The sequence below is a fragment of the Panicum virgatum genome, chromosome 3N, assembly GCF_016808335.1.
Source record: "Panicum virgatum strain AP13 chromosome 3N, P.virgatum_v5, whole genome shotgun sequence".
Lineage (NCBI taxonomy): Eukaryota > Viridiplantae > Streptophyta > Magnoliopsida > Poales > Poaceae > Panicum > Panicum virgatum.
The window spans coordinates 60,838,457-60,863,470 of record NC_053147.1 but is presented as its reverse complement, the minus strand read 5'-3'; the positions used below and the strand labels follow the sequence as shown (position 1 = coordinate 60,863,470).

At 44.5% G+C, this 25,014-nt stretch overlaps 2 protein-coding genes, 1 non-coding gene and 1 pseudogene across 10 annotated transcripts; 2 read left to right on the top strand and 2 right to left on the bottom strand.

Annotated features, from left to right (window-relative positions):
- Positions 1–757: 757 nt before the first annotated feature.
- Positions 758–3,447, top strand: LOC120667967. The gene is made up of 4 exons (XM_039947936.1): positions 758–762; positions 1,437–1,750; positions 1,832–1,946; positions 3,018–3,447. Exons 1-4 carry the CDS (start codon positions 758–760, stop codon positions 3,154–3,156), a joined length of 573 nt encoding a protein of 190 aa, XP_039803870.1. The 3' UTR covers positions 3,157–3,447.
- Positions 3,448–9,373: 5,926 nt separating this feature from the next.
- LOC120666454 lies at positions 9,374–17,708 on the bottom strand (annotated as a pseudogene).
- On the top strand, positions 11,397–11,535 carry LOC120668266. The gene has a single exon (XR_005672361.1). It is a non-coding gene; the product is annotated as a small nucleolar RNA Z247 (small nucleolar RNA).
- On the bottom strand, positions 17,707–21,297 carry LOC120666453 (18.9 kDa heat shock protein-like). Of its 8 annotated transcripts, none has more exons than XR_005671742.1 (7): positions 21,048–21,297; positions 20,644–20,959; positions 20,299–20,560; positions 19,899–20,136; positions 19,639–19,789; positions 19,262–19,477; positions 17,707–18,799 (listed from the first exon to the last, which is right to left on the bottom strand). XR_005671742.1 is itself a non-coding variant. In XM_039946293.1 (3 exons), exons 1-3 carry the CDS (start codon positions 19,322–19,324, stop codon positions 18,101–18,103), a joined length of 798 nt encoding a protein of 265 aa, XP_039802227.1. In that variant the 5' UTR covers positions 19,325–19,493; the 3' UTR covers positions 17,707–18,100. The 8 variants fall into 8 exon arrangements, 3 of the variants coding, with proteins under 3 accessions (XP_039802227.1, XP_039802229.1, XP_039802230.1); XR_005671744.1 differs by lacking the exon at positions 19,639–19,789 and adding an exon at positions 18,945–19,186 and having other exon boundaries at positions 17,707–18,805; XR_005671741.1 differs by having other exon boundaries at positions 19,262–19,789; positions 21,045–21,297.
- Between the last annotated feature and the right edge of the window lie 3,717 nt (positions 21,298–25,014).

Below are 25,014 nucleotides of genomic sequence, written 5' to 3'. Positions count from 1 at the left end.
GCAGGCTCCCCCACAATATAAAAGTCAAACTGCACCACCTCCAGCACCAAGTTCTGTTAACTGGGATGACGGTCTAGATGACTTCATGCCCCCCCCGAACTATGGCCTCTAAGAAATTACATGATGTGTATCATATGGTGTTATGGTGTTGATCGGTCTAAATTGTGAAGTAAATTGTGACGGGGCGGCAGAGTCACGCTTACAAAAAGTGCCCACAGCTTTGTGGCAAGTTAATAAAAGCCCCGGAAGAGACTTAATTACCAATAAGAAATACTTTTTATGAGTGCTTCAACAATGTGGACTAGGGGTGGCTTAGTGCCTATGGATACTATGGAATAAATCTTCGTGTTGAGAGTTTGATTTCCTTCATCCTCTCTCTTTATATTTTCGCATTTCATACTTGCAACTTGTGTGCCTTTATATTATTAGTGTAGATCAAGCTAGGTTTAGTTATAGATTGCAAAACTTATTTTGGAACGAGGGTTTCACATTAGATAAATTGTAGTTGTACATTTAGATAATATGTTTTAATTTAAATACTATGCAAACTAGTTGAAGCCTTAAGTTAAAATTTTAAATTGACTAATTCACCCTTGCACCTCTTACGCTACGAGCTCGGATTCCTTTCTGGTGGCAACGGCGGCGGCGGCGCGTGGCATCGCTTGTGGTGTCATCGAGCTGCGGCTGCGGGCGGACACGTCGCGGGAGCCGGAGACCACCAGAGCGAGGGCGCGTGACGTGAGGGAGCACGGTTGCGATGAAGCAAGCAAAGGCAAGTTAAGCTAGATAAAAGAGAAAATCTTTATTTATTATACTGTTGCAGACCCTAATCTAATCAGTCCAAGTAGTTACTCCTGCAGACCCTAATCTAATCAGTCCAAGTAGTTAGGAGTAAGTAAAGTACAAAATGCAGGAGAGCAAAGCTCTGGCCAGTCAGGTTTGAGTCAGTCCGTAGCTGCTGAAATTCGTGCTTAGGTACAGTCGCGAAAAAAAAACGTAGCTGCTAAAACTAACGTAACACCACCACTAACTTTAATTTCTGTTTTTTTGAAAGACCACTAACTTTAATTTCACTGTAATAATAGTTGCTTGCATAAAAATTATGCTGACTTTACCAAATGATGCTCAAAATGAAACCCAAACATTTCCCTTATGTACAAATACATCTTTCTAAATTTCACTATACCACAACACCAAAATACCAACAGATGTAGGTCGCTAAAAGTATAAAATCACTGTCGAACTGTTAGTCGGTATAGATCTCCCGCGGACCTTCAGTTGGTATATCAGGTTACTCTAACTGTATATCAGTCGGTATAGTTGGGTCCAATTGTCCGTCGGCGTATAGAGATCAGGCCCTTTTTTTTTCTTTCTCCGCGCTCAACCACAGCCCACTTGCGAGCAAAACTTTGCCCCAGCACGGCCCACTTATGAAGCTGTGGTCTCAATCAGAAAAACAAGAGAACAAACCCTAGCTACCGGTCTTCAATATTCCCGGCCGCCGCTCCAACTGCTCTCCGTCCAAATCGTCGCCGCCTCTCCCAAATCCTCCACTGCGCTTGCTCGCTCTCTCCAAAATCGCCGCACCGCGTCCTCACCCAGTACTCACCCCGCCCCCACCCGAGATCCTGCTGCCTCTCGACCTTAATCTTGCCCGTGCCCTCCACCCAGATCCTGCGTGCATGTGCATCCTCCCTCGTCGGCGGCAAGAACAAGCTCGTGCGTTGTCCACCTCCCCGACTAAACACAGGTGACCTCGATTTAGTTCCTTTCTGCACCAGGCATCCCATCTCATTTGGGCTGATGTTGATTGGTTGGATAATCTAGCCAGGGGCGCACACGGTTTGGGGTGTCTGCGGTGAAGGAATTCCCAACAAGCCTGCAACTCAATGCCACCTCCGTTCTTGCCTGCTTATTTTAGAGTATATTCATCTGCTTATTTTAGGGTATGTGGTCTTTGCTCGTGGGCTGCTCCTAGTACAAGTGAACTAGATCTGAGTTGATGTGTTCTAGATTTCTAAACTTGGCATTGTTCCGAGTCTTTCTCCAACTTATCCCTTATCATTAGAAGGGAATTTATTCAATAAGTAGATCTGAAAAATGCTCGTGCTTTGTTATGCTAATTTCCAGTTCTTCAATCAGAATCCCATTAGCTACTTATTGACTCGCAATTTCAGTGACATAGGTAATTAAGGTGGTTCTGTACCATCGATCCCATCAGGTTATTACATATGGATTTTCAAAAATGAAAAGTACATGTGGTTCTGTATCATTTATAAGTGAAGGGTGCATACATGTTACCAATCATGCTGAACTGAAATTTTGCAACAGTATGGAATAGAAAGTTCAGGTGTGTTCGTGGTTGGTGACTTATTTTTGCACCTCCTTGATAAATTGTCACTTTATTGTTAATTTTCGTTCACAGATCCACCATTGCTGAGGTATTGTCCCCATCCCTCCTCCCTTCTCATGTTCCCTTCTCATGTATATGAGAACGCTACGGATTATGTGCATCAATTGTTTCCATAGTGTTCCCTCCAAATGGATTTTTTTTTCTCAGGCACAGGTTGAACATTTCCTTTTCATCTCAATGTATTTGATTAACCATGTAGGAAGTATCTACTGGTATTCCTTTCTTTTTGTCATTCTATCGAACTGAAATTTCTCGTGAAGTAGTGGATCTGTGCCTAAAGGACTAAAAAATAAAATCGGCATGCACAAAAGGGTGAAATTTTAGGAAATGTGCTCACTGTCGGAGCAATTTGTATTGTTTTGTTTAATTCAAATAGAGTTCAATATCTTCTTATTGATGAAAGATATATGACCGAGAATACAATGACTCAGTTTATTACAATCTAAATGATATGAAATTCAGAAACTCTTATGAGCTAGAATCTGTTGCCTTTAGAAACTATAGCTATGTTTCACTGATTACAATTAATTTTCTGATGCTTGCAGTTCTTCATAGTTTTTTTTTTCATTTTATATCCTTATATGGTTTCCCCAATGAACAACAGAGCTACCATGCTTGTTCTCATGGTTAGTAGAGTGGCACAGCTCTGCAGAACTGGTTTGTCTGGAAGAGGGGATGGGAGCTATGGGCAAGGCGAATGGGCTAAGTTCCTTGGAAGTGGCACAGCTCTCCGCAGAAGCTAGTAAATGAGATCAGTTAGGAGTTATCTTTTTGTTCTTTGAAGTGAATTGAAGTCTTCACCATTCCAGCGGTAGCACCAAACACTATGAGCTATGGTTTTGAGCTAATCCTGTTCCTCTAGATGAAATATAGAAGGCAAGCTCATCTTTATGAGCTATTGTAAACAGCAGTCAAATATGTTATTAGTTGGTATGTTTGTTGCACTAAACGATAATTTGTGAGGAAGATGTACCTTTAAGTTGTGTATTTTATAAATGAAATTTTTATGATGAATGAATCATTGAAGTTCAATGTGGCATTTGTACATCAGTATTTTTTTTTTTAAATTCGCACAAAGTAGAGCGTCGGACGATCAGTCGGTAAAAGTGCGTCCGTCGGCAAAACTTATACCGACGCCACTTACAACGACAGACGTGTGGCGTTGGCACACATCTATACCGACTGATGGTCTGTCGGTACAACGGCTTTTACCGACGGACCATCAGTTGGTGTAGCGGGGCTGTAGTATAGTGTTTATAAACAGCAAAACTACATTTGCCACGGTCTGGGGCAAAATGGTCTTTTCAACCCAAGTAGGCATTTTGTTGTGTGACCTTTGTGATGCTATTTGGCAGCTGAGGGAGAAAGAAGAGGAGCAGCATCAGGTTCAGAGGGTTCAGGAGGAAAATGGAGAGCTCAGGCAGATGATACTACAACTAGAAAAGGAGATGGATGAATTCAATAAGAAGAAGTGGAAAAGGAGCAACTTTACTTTAAGGAGAAGAGAAACTTCAGTTGTTTTAGTAGGTGTATTGTAGTTTTTGCTTTGTTAGGACTGTTGTCTGTACTGAAGTACTCAACATAGTGACTTGCTCTATTAGGGCATGAGTTTTTTGTGGCTACTTTTGTTAGTGCGTAATCTTTTGATGTAAATGTTGGCTGAGCTTGCAGCATATTTCAATGCAAAACGAAGTGATAAATACACATGGATGGCAGTTAACAATATCAATTCACAGCTCACATCACTAACATGAAACTGAGTTAATATAACTAACATCAGTTCATAGCAATAAATATTTACAGCAAATGGTATCATCATGTAGATGTCATCAAACAATATAAGTAACATAAGTTCAGAAAAAGGTATCATCTTCCAGTTAGACATTTTCAGTTCTTGTCACCAAACAACAAGTAAGAAAGGCGGTCACAGCTCCTTGGGATGCTCTTGGAATGGTTTGCTGAAATGGTCCTTGAGAAGGTGTTACAGCCCTTGGTCTTGGGGCTTGAAAAGTTGATGCATTAGCTGGCCTTGTTGCTTGATCAGGAGCTGCCAATGGTTGTTGAGAAGGACCTGGTCTTGCTTCTTGAGGAGCTGGAGCTTTTGGTGCTTTTCGGTGCCTTTGTCTACATGATGAAGATATGTCTGTCAGGCACTGAAATGATGTAACAGAAGAAGAAGAAAATAGACATTCTATTTTCGTACACTTGATCGTTCACTAGCTGTTGTAGACTACATCAGTGAGACCATTGCAACCACTGCATAGACCCATAGGTTCATCCGGCGATAGATTGTCCGGTGATTATGTCCGATGATCATTGGTCGCATTGGTGCATGAAAAAAAAACAGTTTTATAATTGATGTTCTTATAATTGCACCTACAGAATTGATGGTGTCATGCTCATAGATCAAGACACGTTGACGTTGCCCACAATTTATGTTAGAGCTCATGAAAATTGCGTGCAATTTCTGTTCCAGGTGTAGGCTAAGTGGATGCATCTCTAGAGGAGAAGCTGTCCTTTCGAGCCATGTCTTGAAGTTCCATACCTCCCGAGTGACCGGTGACAACTAAGCGATGAAGTCATGGGATGGTCCCCAGCGTCCGGTGAACGCAAAGACTAGATCTCCAGTGCTAGTTGTTGTAACCATAGGCGTTGAGTTTGCAATGTTAGTGACAATGATTTGGCAAGAGTCAGTTGTAAGTCAGTCCTAATGATTGAATGAAATTATCATCCATCATTTTGTGTTGTTACATTGTGACATTACAAAATACTCAATGGTTGTTACATGACAGAATGCCAGGTGATTGGAGGGAGCACCGATCCGTCTAGTGCTGCCACGCGAAGGATCAAGAATGTGCTAGTGTTGAATGAGGTGTTGGCTATATACACGCATAGCCCAACTGGTGGTCCAAGAAGTGGGCTCATCCTAAAATATTCACCGGAGTATGGAACAGTGATCACTGGTCCAAATGGTGAGAGGAAACCATCAGGAAATCTACCGAGTACATGAAAAAAAATGTCTGGTGATGATAGCAACAGTCTGACTCGTGAGTGCAATAATAGAGGAACACGTGAAGCAACCCAAGTAGGCCGCGAGGCAGATGGGCCGGAACATGTGAAGCAACCGAAGCAGTCGGTGAGGTGGATGGGCCGGATGGGGGTGGGCGGCGGTCACAATCCACGAAGAGTTGGAGGGGAAATTTTGAATCGATAGTCTCGCAATTTCCTAAAATATGGATGATCAAGAATGGTGAACACTGATCCATATAGTGCATGGAAAGAATGATTCCATCAGGTTATCTGCCGAGTCCTTTAGAAAATATGGCGTGTGTCCATATGTCCGATCGGTGAGAATATATTTGAGGTGTCCAAATAACAGCCGCGATGAGTTGGACAATTTCAAGGAAGAAAGAGAAGAAATTCAGTAGCACCGGAATATACGGTGGACATCGGAAGTTCCTATGACCCATAATTGGAAGTTCTAACAAACTAGTACCAGGGCAATTCTCTGTGCGTTGCTGAGTCAAGCGAAGAAAAATCAAGCGTACCATCAGAAGTTCTGACGCCTCACCATTGGAAGTTTCGATGCCCATCGAACTAAGCACCGGAGCATTGCTCAAAGAGCGTGTCAAGTGCGTAGAAGCAAAGTATTCAGCTCTAGTTGATCCGAAGGCCGTCGGTGCAATGCATCAGTTCAACTGGCGTGGCCACATCAGCTGTCAGAAGGGTAAACGACTACATCAGGGCACAATCTAATCGGAAGTTCCGACGCCCCATCGGAAGTTCCAATGCCCTACGCAGAAAAGGGAGAACGGCTACAAACGGCTAGTTCGACTTGGTGGCCTATTTAAGGACCTCACCCCGACCATTTTGGTGTTGCTAGAGTCTAGAGAAGTCACACCCACACTAGAGAAGTTCTCCAAGCCAACCAAAGAGCCACTTGATTAAATCCTTAGGTTTAGCACAAGTTTTGTGGGTGTTAGTGCTAGTTTAGCTCTTGAGTGAGTGAGTGAGTGAGTGACCAAGGTTGTGTGCCTTGTGCCTTGGTTCTATGAGAGAACCACCACTTGTACTTGGTGCGCCAGTTCTATGAGAGAACCATGAAAGGACTTTTGATGTTGCCTAGATGAAGGTTGAAAGGTGGTTCCAAAATTTTACACAAAACTTGCAGCGGAATTAGTAACTTTCGGAATCTCCGAAAACTTCGGAGTCTCTGGAAAACAAGAGATTCACAACACGCCTAAGGAAACCTCAACCAAAAGTAGATCGACGAATTACCATACAAGGGTGATTTGTTTCCAAGCTATTTCACTAGATACTTGCAACTCAAACCTTCTCAAAGTGTAGATCGAGATAAACCTAGAAAGGAGCTAGCACAAGCAACAAGTAGTGAAATAACCAAATCAAGAACATGTGGCACAAGGATTTGTTTACCGAAGTTCGTCCCACCACGGGTTCCTACGTCTCCGTTGGGTGCTTCCAAAGAAGCTAGGTCGCTCTCAACCCTTTCCCCACTTGACCTCTTGATTTCTTCCCTTGTGGAGATGAAATCGAAGCCTTCACAAACTTCCCACGGCACACCACAAGCTTGGGTGCTCACCAGGCGACGCCTAGCCATCTAGGAGGCTTGATCTCCAAGAGTAACAAATGACACAAAGATTTCTCGCTATGAACTCGGGTGCTCAAGAAAGGATTTGCTCACTTCCACTCAAACTTCGTTCCTAATCTCCCTCTCAACCCTAACTCACTTCTCTTCTCGGATCTCTTGCAAATTAGGAGTGGGGAGAGCTTCTTAGGGCTGAGGATATGTGTTTTCCGATTGGGAGCTCAGCAGCAACAAATGGGAAGGGTTGAGGGTTTTAAATACCCATCCCCCAAAAACTAGCCATTGGGCTGTTAAGTTCCCGAAACTCCGAAGAATTCTACGAAGACTCCAAACATTCAAACTCCGAACATTCCAGAAAATCTTCCGGATACTCGAAACATTCTGCAGAGAAAGCACTTTAAACTTATCCCATGTGAAGTGCAAGTGCAAAGGTGTCTCTCATAGGTTTGTTAGATGATCTTTGAGCACCGAGTCATACGCAAAGCTATCAATGTTGCATCCCTCTTGATAGTACGACATTACCTATACTCAAGATCAAATAATAAGCACAATATCATTCTCTTGAGATTGAATACTTTCATCATGCCGTTTTTCTTCAAAATCACATTTTGAGGGTTTGCAAACATTTTCTTTGCCTCTTCTTGAGCATTATCCTTCTTGAGCTAGTGCCTTGAGGTTTCTCATCATATATGATCAATAATGAACTTGACATCCTCAAGACACCTAAATCCATATGATTCAGCAATGATTGATGCTTAACAACTTGTAACTAGCCTCGATTGGTCCATAAATGCTAGCACTAACTTGCTTCTTCAATCTAGCAAGGGTTCATCGGCGCCAAACCCCTTGTTTGCCCTTCTCCCTTGCTTAGTACCTTGTAGCCAAGTTCTTGCTAACCTTAACCATCTTGCCATCTTAAATCACACATAGCCTTGCACCACAATATGCACTCATTGAATTCCTTTTCTTCAGCAAATTGATCCATATTCCAACATTGTGATTAAGCAACCAAGAATCTTCACTTCTATTAAAACATTAAGGTCTTGACCATATTTCTTCCTTCTTGATCAATATGCCAATGCATTATCAATCTTCACTCATTCATATAAACAAGCCATCATAGAGACTAAATAATAGCCCTTGCAACTTCCTCTCTTTTGCCTTTTCAATTTGCTTGCCCTTTCTTCAATTTGACATGTTGTAATTTTGGTACAATCATTTGCAATGAGATCTATATAAAAGTCATCAAATTCATTAGTTCTTCAATTGTGTTGTCATTCAACGACCACCAAAACCCACAAGGGAGCCTAGATGCACTTTCAAACCACCACTTGTACTTGGTGCGGCGGCCCCTTGGAGTCTTGGTGGTTCGCCGGCACGTCTTCGACCCTCCGGCTTAGTGTGGAGCGGCGACGACATCTTTGTGCAGGAGACGTGGAGACTCACATCCTTCGTGGAGAAGCTCCTTAGTAAAAAGTGGAATCTAGGTGGCCGTGGTGACTTGACATAGCCTTTGTGGCAAGTTAATAAAAGTCCCGGAAGAGACTTAATTACCAATAAGAAATACTCTTTGTGAGTGCTTCAACAACGTGGACTAGGGGTGGCTTAGTGCTTATGGATACTATGGAATAAATCTCCGTGTTGAGAGTTTGATTTCCTTCATCCTCTCTCTTTACATTTCCGCATTTCATACTTGCAACTTATGTGCCTTTATATTATTAGTGTAGATCAAGCTAGGTTTAGTTATAGATTGCAAAACTTATTTTGGGATGAGGGTTTCACACTAGATAAACTGTAGTTGTACATTTAGATAATATGTTTTAGTTTAAATACTATGCAAACTAGTTGAAGCCTTAAGTTAAAATTTTAAATTGGCTAATTCACCCTTGCACCTCTTATGCTACGAGCTCGGATTCCTTTCTGGTGGCAACGGCGGCGGCGGCGCGTGGCATCGCTTGTGGTGTCATCGAGCTGCGGCTGCCGGACGGACACGTCGCGGGAGCCGGAGACCACCAGAGCGAGGGCGTGTGACGTGAGGGAGCACGGTTGCGATGAAGCAAGCAACTGTGCAAGTTAAGCTAGATAAAAGAGAAAATCTTTATTTATTGTACTGTTGCAGACCCTAATCTAATAAGTCCAAGTAGTTAGGAGTAAGTAAAGTACAAAATGCAGGAGAGCAAAGCTCTGGCCAGTCAGGTTTGAGTCAGTCCGTAGCTGCTGAAATTCGTGCTTAGGTACAGTCCCAAAAAAAAACGTAGCTGCGGAAACTAACGTAACACCACCACTAACTTTAATTTCTGTTTTTTTTTTGAAAGACCACTAACTTTAATTTCACTGTAATAATAGTTGCTTGCATAAAAATTATGCTGACTTTACCAAATGATGCTCAAAATGAAACCCAAACATTTCCCTTATGTACAAATACATCTTTCTAAATTTATAAACAGCAAAACTACATTTGCCACGGTCTGGGGCAAAATGGTCTTTTCAACTGCCACTCGTAAGTCGTAACACTGTTGCTCCTCAAAACTGATGGAAGTGCCAAAGTATCAAACAGGGGTGTTTATAAATTTTAAGGGCCGAGAAAGGAATCATTAACTGTACTAGTGTCAAGTAGGAAATTTCCTCTTCTGGAATCCGACAGCTTCTCCACCAACATTCATAGTTCCTATGTTGGCTCTCCACTCGCTCAGCTGGCTGCTCTCACAAACCCGAGGTGTAGAACTTTTCAGGTCCTCCTTGTTGACCAGAAGATGCCATTTTGCCCTTCCTTCTTGGCGCATTGTCGGAGGAAGAGTTGGAGTCTTGCTCGATATCTCCAATCTCTTCCTTGTATATGTCCTCAATTATTGGTTCCCAAAGGTGGACACGGGCATTTATGAACCAATTTGAAATCTGAAGAGGAATGAAAGTATATAGTTAAAAGATAGGACTCTTGAATAAACACAAATAACGTCAGAAGGCAAGAATAACAATTATGCTGAACAGCCTGTGGCACTTGGTTTGAGGCGCAGCAATCAGCATAATAATATCAGCTGCTGGAACTCAAGATATGGATCAGGAAAAAATGAATAAGAAACAATTACCTGACTCCTTGTCAAGCCTGTTTGCCTAGCTAGCAATAGATTGTCAGAATCTGCAGAGTACCTGCAAAACAATGTCATGACGAAGGAGGAACAAGAAAGAAAAGAGAACAACATGAATATTGGATAAAACACCACAGGAGAAGCAGTTTACGGGTGAAGTAAATGCTCATAGAGCCAAGCACGAAGAATAATGGTCCCTCGAGTTAATTTGCCCTCCTTGCTAGATGAGTTTTCCTTCTCTCCAAGCTTCTTTCTGATGACATTGATCTGATCATTGATAGCATCCTTCAGGCACCGGAAGTGTCGTGAGATTGTCCGGAGGGCAAGTGCAGTGTAAGGCTTGGCAGCTCCAGGCCCAGCTACCACATCAAAAGAGGAAACCACACTTTGCATTTGGTGGTAGTATTGCTTGTATTTCCGGTCCACCTGAAATATATACACTCAGCAATAAATAAGCAGTATCCGATGTTAGATGAAAGAGTTCTAGAAGAATCTGCTGTGCGTATCTTGCCTGTGTAACAAACTGTGTATACAGAAAACAGTCCGGACTTTTAGGATCTCATTGAGAATAGAATGTCATGTAATTATAGGCTACCAACTATAGCTCCTTGAGTTACGGACTGTGATCTGTGTACACCTATTTGTATGCCACGGTTGGGGCTTTTCCAACTAATCGATTGATTCAACACACATCCACCTGGTACCCAAGATAGGGGCCGGCGTTCCTCCACCTGCCCTCTGATTCATCTGACATGGTAATCAGAGCCAACAAACATTAAAGTTCATCGTGTGGATCTGCTCCTGCCATGGCGAGTTCTTCTTCGACCGCCAACATCAATCCGCTCGCAGGACTCACCGTGGCTGAGAAGCTCACGAAGACGAACTTCGCCTCATGGAAAGCGCAAGTGAAGTCTGCCGTGTGCGGCGCCATGCTTGAAGACTACCTCACCGGAGCAAACAAGGCTCCTGATGCAGAGATCATCATCAAGGGAGCCGACGGCAAGGAAGAGAAGAAGCCGAACCCGGCCTATGCGCTGTGGCGAGCTCAGGACCAGCAGGTTCTAAGTTATTTGCTGTCAAATATGTCACCTAGTGTTCTGACTCAGGTTAACACAAGTGAAACAGCAGCCGAGGCTTGGAGAATCATCGAGGGTGCGTTCTCATCTCAGTCCCGAGCAGGGCTGTGAATGTGCGCATGGCTCTCTCCAGCACAAAGAAGGGCAGCATGACTGCCACGGAGTACTACACCAAGATGAAGAATTACGGCGACGACATGGCGGCCGCAGGACGGCGGCTTAAGGACGACGAACTCGTTGAGTATATCCTCGCTGGACTTGATGAGGAGTTCTCTCCGCTGGTCTCGTCCTTGATCACTAGAACGGAACCAGTTTCTCTTGGGGAACTTTTCTCACAGCTCCTTGCATTTGAGACACATCTGGAGCTGCTGTATGGTGGGAGCCATAATCATGGCGGCTCAGCAAACTACTCCGGGCGTGGTCGCGGTGGATCATGCGGCGGGCGCTCGTCCTCTCGTGGACGTGGACGGGGCCCAGCAAGAGGTGATGGTGGCTTTGGTCAGCATCAGCTGCCACGCCAAGTCAGCAATGGTGGGCGCCATGGTGGCTACAACCGTGGCGGCAACAGCAGCAACTATAATCAGCGCAACCTTTACAACACCGCCAACGACAAGCCACTCTGCCAGGTGTGCTTCAAGCCAAATCACACCGCTGCTGAATGTTGGCATCGCTTCGAGGAAGACTTCGTCCCCGACAAAAGACTTGTTGCTGCTGCTAATCGTGCACTGGCAGATCCTACCTGGTACACCGACACTAGAGCATCCGACCACATCACCGGAGAGCTTGAGAAGCTGCACATCCGTGACAAGTACTACGGCACGGATCAGATCCACACCGCAAGCGGTTCAGGTATGAACATTAGTCATATTGGGCATGCCACTATTCACACCCCTAGTAATCATGATATTCATCTACGAAATATTCTCCATGTTCCAAAAGCTCAAAAAAAATCTTATTTCCGTTCATCGTCTTGCCACCAATAACAATGCTTTTCTTGAGTTTCACCCGAACTATTTTTTGGTAAAGGATCAGGACACGAAGAAGGTCATTCTTGAAGGGGAGTGTCGCCATGGTCTTTACCCTTTCCCAGCACCATCCAATAAGAAAGCCTACATCGCCACCAAAGTCACCTTCTCACGGTGGCATAGTCGTTTGGGTCATCCTTCGTCAGCTATAGTGAAGCAAGTTATCAGTAGGAATAAACTCCCTTTGTTAGGTGAGGCTTCTTGTTCTTCGGTTTGTGATGCCTGTCAACAGGCAAAGAGTCATCAACTCCCCTACACTAGATCTGATAGCAAGTCTAGTTCTCCTTTGGAGCTCATCTTCTCTGATGTATGGGGTCCTGCCATTGAGTCTGTGGGGAGATATCGCTATTATGTAAGCTTCATTGATGATTTTAGCAAATTTACCTGGATCTATCTTATTAAGCACAAGCCTGATGTTTTTCATAAGTTTCAAGATTTTCAAGCCATGGTAGAACGACAGTTCAATAAGAAAATCCTTGCTGTGCAGAGTGATTGGGGAGGAGAATATGAGAGACTTAATTCTTTTTTTACTAAAATTGGCATCGTGCATCACGTGTCTTGCCCTCATACACATCAACAAAATGGCGTCGCAGAACGTAAACATCGCCATATCGTTGAAGTCGGCCTTTCTCTCCTCTCATATGCCTCCATGCCTCTAAAGTATTGGGACGAGGCTTTCATTGCTGCTGTACATCTTATTAATCGCCTACCTAGCCTTGTCATTCACTTCACAACTCCCCTTGAGCGCCTCTCCAACCAGAAACCTGACTACTCATCCATGCGCACCTTTGGATGTGCATGTTGGCCTCACCTATGACCCTATAATTCTCACAAACTCCAATTCCGATCGAAACAGTGTGTTTTCTTAGGATATAGCGTCCTCCACAAGGGTTTCAAGTGTTTAGATGTTGCCTCGGGACGTATCTATGTCTCACGTGACGTGATCTTTGATGAGACAGTATATCCTTTTTCCCACCTCAATCCTAATGCTGGAGCAAAGTTACGTGCTGAAGTTATTCAACTACCACCGAAAGTTTGGGTCCCAAGTTCCTTCTTTAGGGGTGAATCTGTGGCTAACCCATATGCTAATGTTTCATCTAACCGTATTACTGAGTTGTCTGATGAGCAGGAAGAAAACTTGGCGCAAAATCCTGAAGAAAACAACTCAGAAGAGCTAGCCTGCGCAGCTAACATCATGCTGCCTCCGGTCACTGAGCACAAGGAGGATTTGCCTCCTGCTGTTGCGGCACCAACGGTCGCATGGTCTTCGGGAGTTGAGTCTGGCTCGTTGCTGCCTTCAGGAGCGACGGAGGCCCTGTCTGGCGGCGACATGCGGCCGACACAGACTGCACCGGCGCCCGCACATGCGACCGAGGGGGACGGCGTCAGCCCGAATTTTTTGCTCCGCTGGATCCTGCGCACGGTGATTCGCTGGGACCTTATGTGCTGTCATCTGCAGCCGATCCTTCATCGCCAAGAACTAGGTTACAGCATGGCATCCGGTGTCCCAAGGTCTACACGGACGGAACTGTTAGGTATGGCCTCCTTGCTAGTACTGGTGAACCCAACAGTCTTGATGAAGCCTTAGCAAATGATGATTGGAAGCAAGCTATGCAATTAGAACATGATGCTCTTATGAAGAATAAAACATGGCATTTAGTTCCTCCTCAAAAAGGAATGAATATAATAGGATGCAAATGGGTATACAAAGTTAAGAGGAAAGCTGATGGTAGTATGGATAGATATAAAGCGAGGCTGGTTGCTAAGGGATTTAAACAGCAATATGGCATTGATTATGAGGATACTTTCAGTCCCATAGTAAAGGCGGCAACCATAAGAATTATTCTGTCTATTGCTGTTTCTCGAGGCTGGAGTCTGAAGCAACTTGATGTTCAAAATGCCTTCTTGCATGGTTATTTAGATGAAGAGGTGTATATGCAGCAACCACTAGGCTTTGAAGACTCTACCAGACCCAAATATGTTTGTAAGTTTGTAACGAACATGGCACCATTTATGCCATTTCGAGTGATTTTGGTGATCGAATGACAACGCAATCAATGGGACTAATATGATTGTTAAGATGACCATTCTCAGGCTTTTAGGTTCAAATGATGACAAATAGAAGATAGGCGTAGCTAGGCTCTTCGGTCCAAAGGACAAGAATTGAAGAGACCGTGAATAAATCCAAGTCAAAGAAATCAAGACAGAGATCCTTAAGTAGCACCGGAAGAACCGATGCTATAGGCATCGGTGCATCCGATGGTTGTCGGATGATCCGATGGCCTGGCTTTTGATGCAAGTCTGTGAGGCACAGGTTGAACCGACGGATCCACGAAAGGCATCGGTGCATTGGGCATACTATGTTCCAGAGACGATGTCAAGCGCCCAGGAAAAGATCCTTCAGCACCGGTTGAACCGGTGATGCATCGGAGCAAAGCACCGGTATAATGACGTCAGCAAACAGTGCGTCAGAAGCTCAACGGCTAATTCGGGTCTGAGAGTGACCGGATGAACCGACGCTACCCCAGGCAGAGGCATCGGTTCATCCAATGATACGCAGATTTCTGCTGACCATTGGAGCAACGGCTACAAGACTTGGTGGCCTATATATATGGCATCCCCCGGCCATTTGAAGCTTGCTGGAGTCCAAGGAAGTCACATACACACCCAAGAACCACTCCAAGCCATATAAGAGCTCATTGATCATATCCTTAGCTTTTAGCACTAGCTTTGTAAAGTGTGAGTACTAGATTAGCTCTTAGTGAGTGTGATTGCAAGGCCTTGAGCCTTTGTGCTGTGGTTCTCTAGTGAACCAAAACAGGAGCTTGGTGCGCCGGCACCTTGGAGCTTTGAAGGCTCGCCGGCAACGTCATCGACCCTCCGACTTGGTGTGGAGCGGCGACGACATCTTTGTGCGGGGGACGTGGAGACCCCCATCCTTTATGGAGAAGCTCCTTAGTGGAACCCGGGGCCAAGGTGACCGTGATTGTGTTCACGGAAGAGACTTGGTGGCCGAGTAGCAATACTCTTAGTGAGTGCTACAACAACGTGGATGTAGGTGTGCCTTTGTGGCTAACCGAACCACGGGATAAACACCCGCGTCAAGAGTTTGCTATCTCCTATCCCGCTCTTTAAGCTTCCGCATTTCATACTAGCAATTTGTATGCCTTTACTTTCATAGAGTAATTTCTTGATAGGAAAGACTATAGGTTGCTAAACTCTTTTGAGATAGGGGTTTCACTCTAGAACAACCATAGTTGCACATCTAGATAGCTTGTTTTAGTTTAATTTTGTGCAAACTAGTTGGAGCCATATGTCTAAGTTTTTAGTTGCCTAATTCACCCCCTCCCCCTCTTAGGCTAGAGCGCGCTACTGGTCCTTTCAAAGTTGGACAAAGCTCTCTATGGCCTTAAACAAGCTCCTCGAGCCTGGTATTCACGTCTAAGTGCTAAATTGATGAAGCTAGGATTTCAGGCATCAAAGGCCGACTCTTCTTTATTCTTTTATAACAAAGGTGACGTCACTATGTTTGTTCTAGTTTACGTGGATGACATCATTGTAGCTAGCTCTACAGAAAAGGCAGCCCTGTTACAAGATCTAAAAGTAGAATTTGCACTTAAAGATCTAGGGGAGCTTCACTATTTTCTGGGCATTGATGTGAATAAGGTATGGGATGGAATTATTCTAACTCAAGAGAAATATGCTACAGACTTGCTTAAGAGAGTTAATGTGGCCGAATGTAAACTTGTCACTACACCTATGGCATCAAGTGAGAAATTGTCCTTATATGAAGGTACTCCTCTCGGTCCAAGAGATGCAACTAATTATAGAAGTGTTGTAGGAGCATTGCAATATCTTACTCTTACTCGACCTGATATTGCATTTGTTGTTAACAAAGTCTGCCAGTTCTTACACTCACCAACTACTGTGCATTGGGAAGCAGTAAAGAGGATTTTGAGATATATAAAGTATTGTACACGACTGAGACTAAGAATACATAAGTCACAATCTACCTTGGTGAGTGCCTTCTCTGATGCAGACTAGGCTGGTAATATAGATGACAGGCGATCTACAGGTGGTTTTGCTGTCTTTCTAGGATCAAACTTAGTATCCTGGAGTTCAAGAAAACAACCCACTGTATCAAGGTCTAGTACTGAGTCTGAATACAAAGCAATTGCCAATGCTACTGCTGAGGTGATGTGGATCCAGATTTTACTATATGAACTCAAGATTAATTGCCCAAGAGCAGCTAAACTATGGTGTGATAATATTGGTGCAAAGTACTTGTCAGCAAACCCAGTTTTTCATGCCAGGACTAAACACATAGAAGTGGATTATCATTTTGTCAGAGAACGAGTAACTAGAAAACTTCTGGATATTGATTTTATATCTTCAGGTGATCAAGTTGCATACGGTTTCACCAAGCCATTGTCAGTTCGGTCTCTGGAACAATTCAAGTTCTATCTCAACCTATCTCGGCTGTGATTGAGGGAGGATGTTAGATGAAAGAGTTCTAGAAGAATCTACTGTGCGTATCTTGCCTTGTGTAACAAACTGTGTATACAGATAACAGTCTGGACTTTTAGGATCTCATTGAGAACAGAATGTCATGTAATTATAGGCTACCAACTATAGCTCATTGAGTTACGGACTGTGGTCTGTGTACACCTATTTGTATGCCACGGTTGGGGCTTTTCCAACTAATCGATTGATTCAACACGCATCCGCCTGGTACCCAAGATAGGGGCCGGCGTTCCTCCACCTGCCCTCTGATTCATCTGACATCCGAAACTGTATGATTTTCTAATCTCACTTAGTATCTATTAAACACTATGTTATAACTCAACCTAATAGTTTGCATACAGATGTTTGATGCAATTAATAATTGTATGGAAAAAAGAATTGATGCTGGTCGTTGGATTTTTATTTCAGAAGAAAAATGCATGATAGTAGACAGACAGTGTCACCCACCTCGTCCAACATAGCCATCAGCTTTGCCATCTTGTTCTGAAGTTCTTGCTTCTCAGCAGTAGAAAGCTCAGGTGCTGCATTGGCAGCAGACTCCTGTGGATTAGAGGACACGCCCTCACTTTTCGGCCCTCCCTCGGTCTCCTTGCCATATGTCTTTGCAGCTTCGACTTCTTCTTTCTGAGCTTTCTGCTTAATATTCTTACAGACGTTCACAACCTCATCGAGCAGTTCTTGTGCTGCCTTCAGATACCTGGAGTTCCGGATTGCCTCAGACTGCACACTATTCATCCGGATGTCATCAGCTCGAAGACTGTCATGGTAAGAGTGTGGTGACAACATATCTTGTTTGGCAGACCAGTGTGGTAAGGAAGGTGCCAAGATGTGTGGGTTGATTCTCAGAGATATATCTTGGCTTTGCACTGAGGGAATGTTCATTGAATTACGGTTGTTGAGAATACCAAAATCAAGCTGTGCACCATTGGGGTCATCATCATGGACAAGATCAGCAGTGCTACTTTGGTGGTATAAGTATCAAAATATGGCAGCAAATTTATTTTCCCCTAAAAAGGTTCAAGAACTTTTTAGTAAATTGTCATGGTTTTGGCCATAAATATTGAAGTGCTAATTTTTAGACATGAACCCATTGATAAGCCAAACTTTATAGGCATGCATACATTTTGGTTAGGTAAAAATTGGAAGCCAACCAAACTGACTATAAGCAACTCCAGTGGGGTGCCTAAATGGGCTGCTATCTCCATATTTACTCAATGGGTGTAAAAAATTGATCTCCAACAGACTTTTCAAATGGGCTGTCATTTTGGTAGGTCTTCCAAATCCCCCCCACCCTCCAATTTAGTGGCCCTCTATTTAAACGGCCAACTATGGACCCCACCATTTTTTTTTTTATTTGCTTCCCCGACGGACTACCCGTCTCCTCCGTCCCCTTCACCGTTTGTTTCTTGCTCTTCTTCTTCTCCTCCGGTAGACAGACGAGGAGGCAGGGCTGCCGGAGAAGTAGCATCTTGCAGTTGCTTCTTCCGCGCTTCCTCTGCGTGACGAGGAGGCAGAGGTGCCGGAGAAGAGGGTGACACAGCGATTGCTCTCTCCTGCAAGGGAGGTTTCATTTGCCCGGGAACAGCAGCTGGCGTCCCATGTGGCAAAGGAGACGGCGGCGTCTCGGGCTCCGTAGGAGACGGCGTCGGGGCCGCGGGGACGACGGGGAGCGTGATGATGAGCTTCTCGCCCTCGAACTTGGCGCGGATGCCGTCGGCGTCGCAGTTGTCGGGGAGGAGGAGGTCCTTCTTGAACCGCGCCCATCGGCCACCCCTCGCCGAGCGCTCGCCGGTGGCGCGGAGCACGCCGTGGTTGTCCACCTGCACCCTCACCTGGTCCTTGCGGAACCCCGGCAGCGAGATCTCCACCACGTCCTGGTCCTCGCCGGGCAGCTTCCACTCCACGACAGGGTCGAAGTCCACGTACTCCCGCGCGGCGCCCCGTCGATCATGGTACTCGCTTGCGCCGCGAGCGTACACGGACAGCGACCCCTCCTCTCCCACCGCCTGCGCTTGGCTCTTCCCCGCCTGCACTTGGCTCTTCCCCGACGGACCACCGGTCTCCTCCGCCTGTGACTGGGAGTAAAGAATGACAGGTAGGGCTCAGTTGTCAATTCGAAAAATGAAAGCCCAATTTACTTAGTCTGTTGGAGTGGAGACCCATACTCAGGTGATTAAAATTTAGAAGTGAGATTCTATATGGACATTTACTCACCCAAATTTAGAAACCCTACTGGAGTTGCTCTAATTCCTACAAAGTGCTTGATATCAAAGTCCCATAACCTTTTTGGATAATAATGGAAAAAAGTTCTCGCTTCATACATCTCCTTCTGTAGATGCATGGACCACAATTTTTTTTCTGAAAGGAAGACAGGAGCACTGCTTGCATAGACCGCAACTATTACAAAGAGGTGGGCAGGTGGCTACCTCTACAAGGTGAGGCACATGTCCCGTCATCTACAAAATGAATGCCATACTTGTTTCATTCCATCACTACTGTAGTGCAATGAAATAATAGTCAAACACACTTACTTGTTTGGTAAACTTAATTCCCTCCCTCTTGCTGCTGCATTCTGCACCACCCTCTGTGAGCATCTCTATAATTTGTCGTGTTGCTGGCCTTTCCGCCCGATCAATTTTCACGCAGAGTAGACCAATCTCAATGCACCTTCTTATTTGTTGGCAATCAAATTCTCGGGATGTATACCCTTGTACTTTTTAGACCCTAATTTTCCATTTTGTAAGAACCTTGAAGCCAGAACACAAACCTATAATGTTAGAAACATTCTAGGAAAAGTTTTCCAGAGAGATTTTTTTTCGAGGTGGTATGCAGAGGGAAAATTATTAATAGCATATCTTTGGAAAAGGGGACATCCCCTTTTCCAAAAGTCGAAACATAGTTTACTTACAAGCCCAATGAATTCCTCGGATGATGTTTCAACATTATCAGGGTAGTGCTTGTCTCCTGTAGCTATCTCTATGATTATTACGCCCAAACTGAATATATCTAACTTCTTTGTGATTATGCCTCTGTTTAAGTATTCCGGTGACATGTAACCCCTTTATGGCAACATGAGTGGGTCAACTCTGAAGCCTTATGAGAAATGTAAACAAAAAGGCACTTGGTGATGACAAAAGATTGAATTTGAGAAGCATGCATCTGACTTACAGTGTTCCATACTGATTTTTTGTGATGGTTCGAGTTTGTAGCTCACCGAAGAGCCTCGACAAACCAAAGTCAGCAATTTTTGGCACCATATCATCGTCAAGCAATATGTTTGCAGGTTTAAGATCCCTATGAATAATAGGGGTACTAGCTTGCCACTCCTCATGAAGATAATGTAAACCATAGCAAATACCCCTAATAATTTTGTAGCGTGTATCCCAATCAAGTCCAGAAGATGCATCTGCAATTATAATACGCATCTGAAGTTATATCTGAAATAAAATATGGTTGCTTTCAAGATAGTATGTGAATAGGATTCTAATCACATAAATTTAAATTTGACGCTTGAATGACTCAATGAAAGAAAAAAGAACATGATACCCATGATGTTGGATTGCCATACCGGAAAGATGCTTGCAAAGGCTTCCATTAGGCAGGTACTCCAAGCAAAGCAACCTTTCTGACTTCTCAGCATAAACGTATTTCCCGTTGTGCAGTACAAGTTCCTTCTCTGTTTCAGAACAGTATCCTACAAGTTGCACTATGTTTTGATGTTTAAGCCTCATGAGATGACGGGCTTCGTTCTCATATTGCTTATCCTGAAGTCCTGACATTGTCCATGTAAGCTTCTTCACAGCAATGGTATCCCCATTTGCTAGAACTCCCTGTTTAAACTCTGATATTGGTATGGATAGCAGTTTTCTGATCGACAAAGATTGAATATAGCAAAAATAGGATTTAGTCTTACCTTATACACCCTACCAAAACCACCTTGTCCAAGTAGCCGCTCATCAGAGAAATCATTTGTGATCTCTCTCAAATATTTTAATGAAAGACCTTGTAGATTCAAACGTTGACTGTGTAATATGCTCTCCTGCTTATTATGTCTGCCAGGCTCATCGTCCATATTTGCTCTATTTTATGAGCACACCAAACACTTTTCAGATGATAGCAAACATCCTGTTTTTTTTTGTCGCGTTGTTTCCCACGGATTGAATAGTGCCTTCAACAAATCTTGCTGTTATAACTTGTGACTGGATGATTATTCCACCAAACCAGGATAACTGTACAACAGAACACATAACAAATTGTGCTTCAGCTAGGTGGAGAGAGAGAGAGGGAGAGAGAGAGAGAGAGAAGCAAGCTTACTACATCTGGAGTCAGGACCCTAAATATATATTGAACTGTTAGATCCCGGCGCACTGTTCTGGCAATTAAGATAGTGAGGAAAAATCTGAAAAAAAAATTCAGGAAACACTCTGAGGAACACAAATGAAGCTGAGAGAAGGTTGAAGGTGTTCTTGTCACGGTACAGAGATTCAAGGCAGGATGAAGCAGGTTGCTAGAACACTAGCTAGGATAAAGAACACTTCGAAGATGCTGCTGCTAAAAAAAGACTCCGCCTCCCAGCAGGGGCCCTTGATAGTCTTTGAGACGCGTGAAAAAAGGAGGCCGGCTATCCTTCAAGGACGCGGTTCCCTCTGCTTTAGCAAAGTGGTCTCGTCGGCAGCCGAAAGTCGGCTCATACTGGGCCATGTATGTTTATCTTTCAGACTTTATGAGATTGATTATCTTTCATTCTTTATACAGTGCGGCTCTTGAGATTGAGCTTACACCACACCAAACGTAACCAACCAAATTAAGTTCAGTTTGTAAACCGAATTAAATAATTGGTTTTGAGAGAAAAAAAAACTTGTTCAACTTATAGAAAATAAAATAAAAAAATCCAATCTACTTGATTTTATTGTAGCTAAGGAAACACAGAGTATAAGAACCGAGCTGTTATGGTAGAGTAGGATTACTTTTCCACCACTACATCGAGGGCGAAACGAAATGCAGCAGGCACGCCAATCGTAACAATACTAACGCAACATGCCAGAGTCATGAGCCTCGGCGGAGATATGTGCGTCGCGTGTCGTAGCCAGCAGCTTTGCTGACTTTTCTCGTGCTTCACGTCCTCTCGATTGAAAAGTATCAACAGATACTTTTGTTTTGAAATTTTTTCCTGACAGTTAATCAAGGTATTTACAAAAATTAAATTAAATTAGTATTCGATCCTACTTTTTAGTACTTTGGTTCCATTAGGTATTTTAGTCTAGGTATTTTCTACCTTGACCACTGTACGATTCTGCCAGACGGACGACTCTTACTTTTTTCAATAATTGTAAAAATTCTCTCGGAAAAATATTGACTACCGACTCTAATCTTTTCATTATCACCGGTTCAGTGTAGGGGTGAAGCCAGTGGCGTTTATAGTGGGTTACCATATATGCCATGACATACCTAAAATTCTAATCTCAGATCATTAGTCATAGAATCAAGAGCATATTACCAAGTAAAATATATAGATTATACGAAAGTATACATAAAAATTTGTTATGGCATATCCTTCTTCAAATGCTAGGTACGCTACTGTGAAGCTATAGAGAAGAATAGGGGGGGGGGGGGGGCATGGATGACTACCGTTGGAGACTTGGAGTGCCGGAAGTCCCTACCCATCCATGGATGACTACCGTTGATCCTTGGCGAGTCTGCATCGGAGACTTGGACTGTGGCGGCTGCGTTGTTTGGCAATGGTCAGTGCGGTGTGGGACTGTGTCGGATGATGCCGCTTGCGGCACCGGCATCATGGAACAACTAGACTTGCAGCAGACTGCGGCGGGTTGCTCAGCCTGGCTGTGGCCACTTGGTGCGGTACAACGTCAGAAGATGGCGCAAGTGACTTTCCTGGCTTGCTGCTATGGCGGCGGTGGCTAGATGTGAGGGTAAAGCAACGAGGCGAAGTCAAAACTGCGGCGATGGCTTGGCTGTTTGATACAAACATGGGGGAGCGGGGCCTCTTTGCTCACCACTCCGACGGCAACTTTTGAAATGGATCCTGGGCGTAGAGTTATGTGGCAGGTGTGGCGTGGCCCCCGAGCGCAGATCTGAGAGGTGGAGTCCAACGGCGGAAGCGGCGAAGCCCCCGCGTGTTGTGTTATCGTGGCGGCGACTGCGTAGCAGTCTGCGAGTGGCTCGGATTCGGTGTTGTTCACTCCGTCGGGTTGCGTTTTGTTGCGTGGCATCACGGCGAAGGATCCTGCATGGCGGCGATCCTCTTGGTGCGATGTTGTCCACTTTTTCATTTCTTTTTCGACGTAGGTTCACACCGAGGTTTTTTCGACGATTACAAGAGAGTGGAGTGGATGGATGCTGCGATACTGCTTCGACTTTGTTGCCGTTTTGAGTGGAGTGGTGTGGCCTCGTTTGATTACAATTCGAGTAGAGCTGTGTTGCCATGTTGATGCCCCAATCCAACTGGCCTGAGTTGTTTGGCTTGCGTCGACGTCCCAATCCGACCAGTCTGAGTTTATGTTTACCTGACTTGTGCTCGGCGTGTGTTGATGGCCCAATCCAACCCGTCGGTGTTGTTTTTGCGTTTTCTTTTCTTTTTCTGGTTATGACCTTCTAGAGACATAATCTTGTATTTTTCTGCTATATCAATAGAAACACACTCGTCGAGTGTCGTTCGTTAAAAAGAAAATATATGTAAAAGAACAGTAAGGAGAGTTGCCTATTATTTAGTGTAAAAAATGTAGGATAAGTAGGAGAGTGGTCAAGCTTGCAAGGGCTACTGCTCTGCCACTCGCTCTGTTCTTCTGACGTAACAGATTCAACGTCCAAATGCAGTGTAAGGAATATGGCCCCATTAGGCCATTGTTTTGTGATTTTGGTGATTGTGTGACAAAATCAATGGGACTAACAAATTTGCAAGATCACCTTTGTAGGATTTTTAGGTCCCATGGATAAAATCCAATGTGTCCAATTCACCGCAGAGATGTGTCCAATCCACCGCTGAGATGACAAGTCGCAGTGAAAAAGTAGATATAGAATATATTTGAAGTGTCCAAATGACCGCAGCGACGATTTGAACAAAGGATGCAAAAACAGTAGCGCTGGTTTAACCGATGACCAAGCATCGGTCTAACCGGAGGTCACTGGATAAACCGATGCAATGGCGCCGGTGCATTGGACAGTGTGTACGGAGGCCAAGTCAATAAATCACAGTAGCACCGGATACACCGGTGGCATGAAATATGAAGCACCGGTGCAATCACCATACTATCCTTCAGAGACGATGTCAAATGGCCGTGAAGCAGGTCTTCAACACCGGATGAACTGATGAGGCACCGGAGCAAGGCACCGGTGCAATGCCACGCCAGCTGCAAGGGAGTGAAGACAGATCCCTTCAGGACCGGTTGAAGCGGTGCACCACCGGTGCAACGCACCGGTCTAACCGGTGGCTTCTGGAGTGCAGTGTCAAAAGGCCAACAGATAGTTGCAGGCTGTGAGTGACCGGTTACACTGGTGCCCTATCACCGGTGCCCTCGCAGAAAAGTGGGTAACGGCTTGTAACGGCTCTATGGACTTGGTGGGCTATATATATGCCACCCCCCGGGCATTTGAAGGTTGCTGGAGTTCCTAGAAGTCACATTCACACCCAATAACACCTCTAAGCTATCCAAGAGCATAGTGATCAAATCTTTAGTCTTTAGCACAATTTTGTGAGTTTTAGTGCTAGGTTAGCTCTTAAGTGAGTGAGAGAGCAAGGAGTTGTGCCTTGTGCTGTGGTTCTAGAGTGAACCAACATTGTATCTCGGTGCGCCGGCCCCTTCGAGCATTGGTGGCTCGCCGGCACGTCAACGACCCTCCGACTTGGTGTGGAGCGGCGTCGACATCCTTGTGCGGGGGACGTGGAGACCCCCACCCTTCTAAGTGGAAATCGGGATCAAGGTGACCGTGGTGACTCGGTGTCCCCGGGAGAGACTTGATTGCCTAGAAGCAATACTCTTTGTGAGTGCTTCAACAACATGGATATAAGTGTGCCTTTGTGGCTAACCGAACCACGGGATAAATCCTCGTGTCAAAGAGTTTGCTTCCTCTCATCCCTCCTTTAAGCTTCCGCATTTACGTATTGCAATCCCTGTGTGCCTTTACTTTCATAGAGTAGTTTCTTGATAGGATTGGCTATATATAGGTTGCTAAACTCTTTTGGGATGGGAGTTTCACACTAGAAGAACCGTAGTTGCACATTTAGATAGCATGTTTTAGTTTAAGTTTTGTGCAAACTAGTTGGAGA

Coding starts and splice junctions, on each gene's coding strand:
- LOC120667967 (XM_039947936.1), top strand. Junction 1,751..1,831: donor ACCTCCCCGACTAAACACAG/GTGACCTCGATT, acceptor TAATCTAGCCAG/GGGCGCACACGGTTTGGGGT. Junction 1,947..3,017: donor ATTCATCTGCTTATTTTAGG/GTATGTGGTCTT, acceptor AATGAACAACAG/AGCTACCATGCTTGTTCTCA.
- LOC120666453 (XM_039946293.1), bottom strand. CDS start 19,324: ATGCTCACAGAGGGTGGTGCAGAATGCAGCAGCAAGAGGGAGGGAATT. Junction 19,187..19,261: donor GAATTAAGTTTACCAAACAA/GTAAGTGTGTTT, acceptor TTCATTTTGTAG/ATGACGGGACATGTGCCTCA. Junction 18,806..19,156: donor ATGTGCCTCACCTTGTAGAG/GTAGCCACCTGC, acceptor CTTTACTCCCAG/TCACAGGCGGAGGAGACCGG.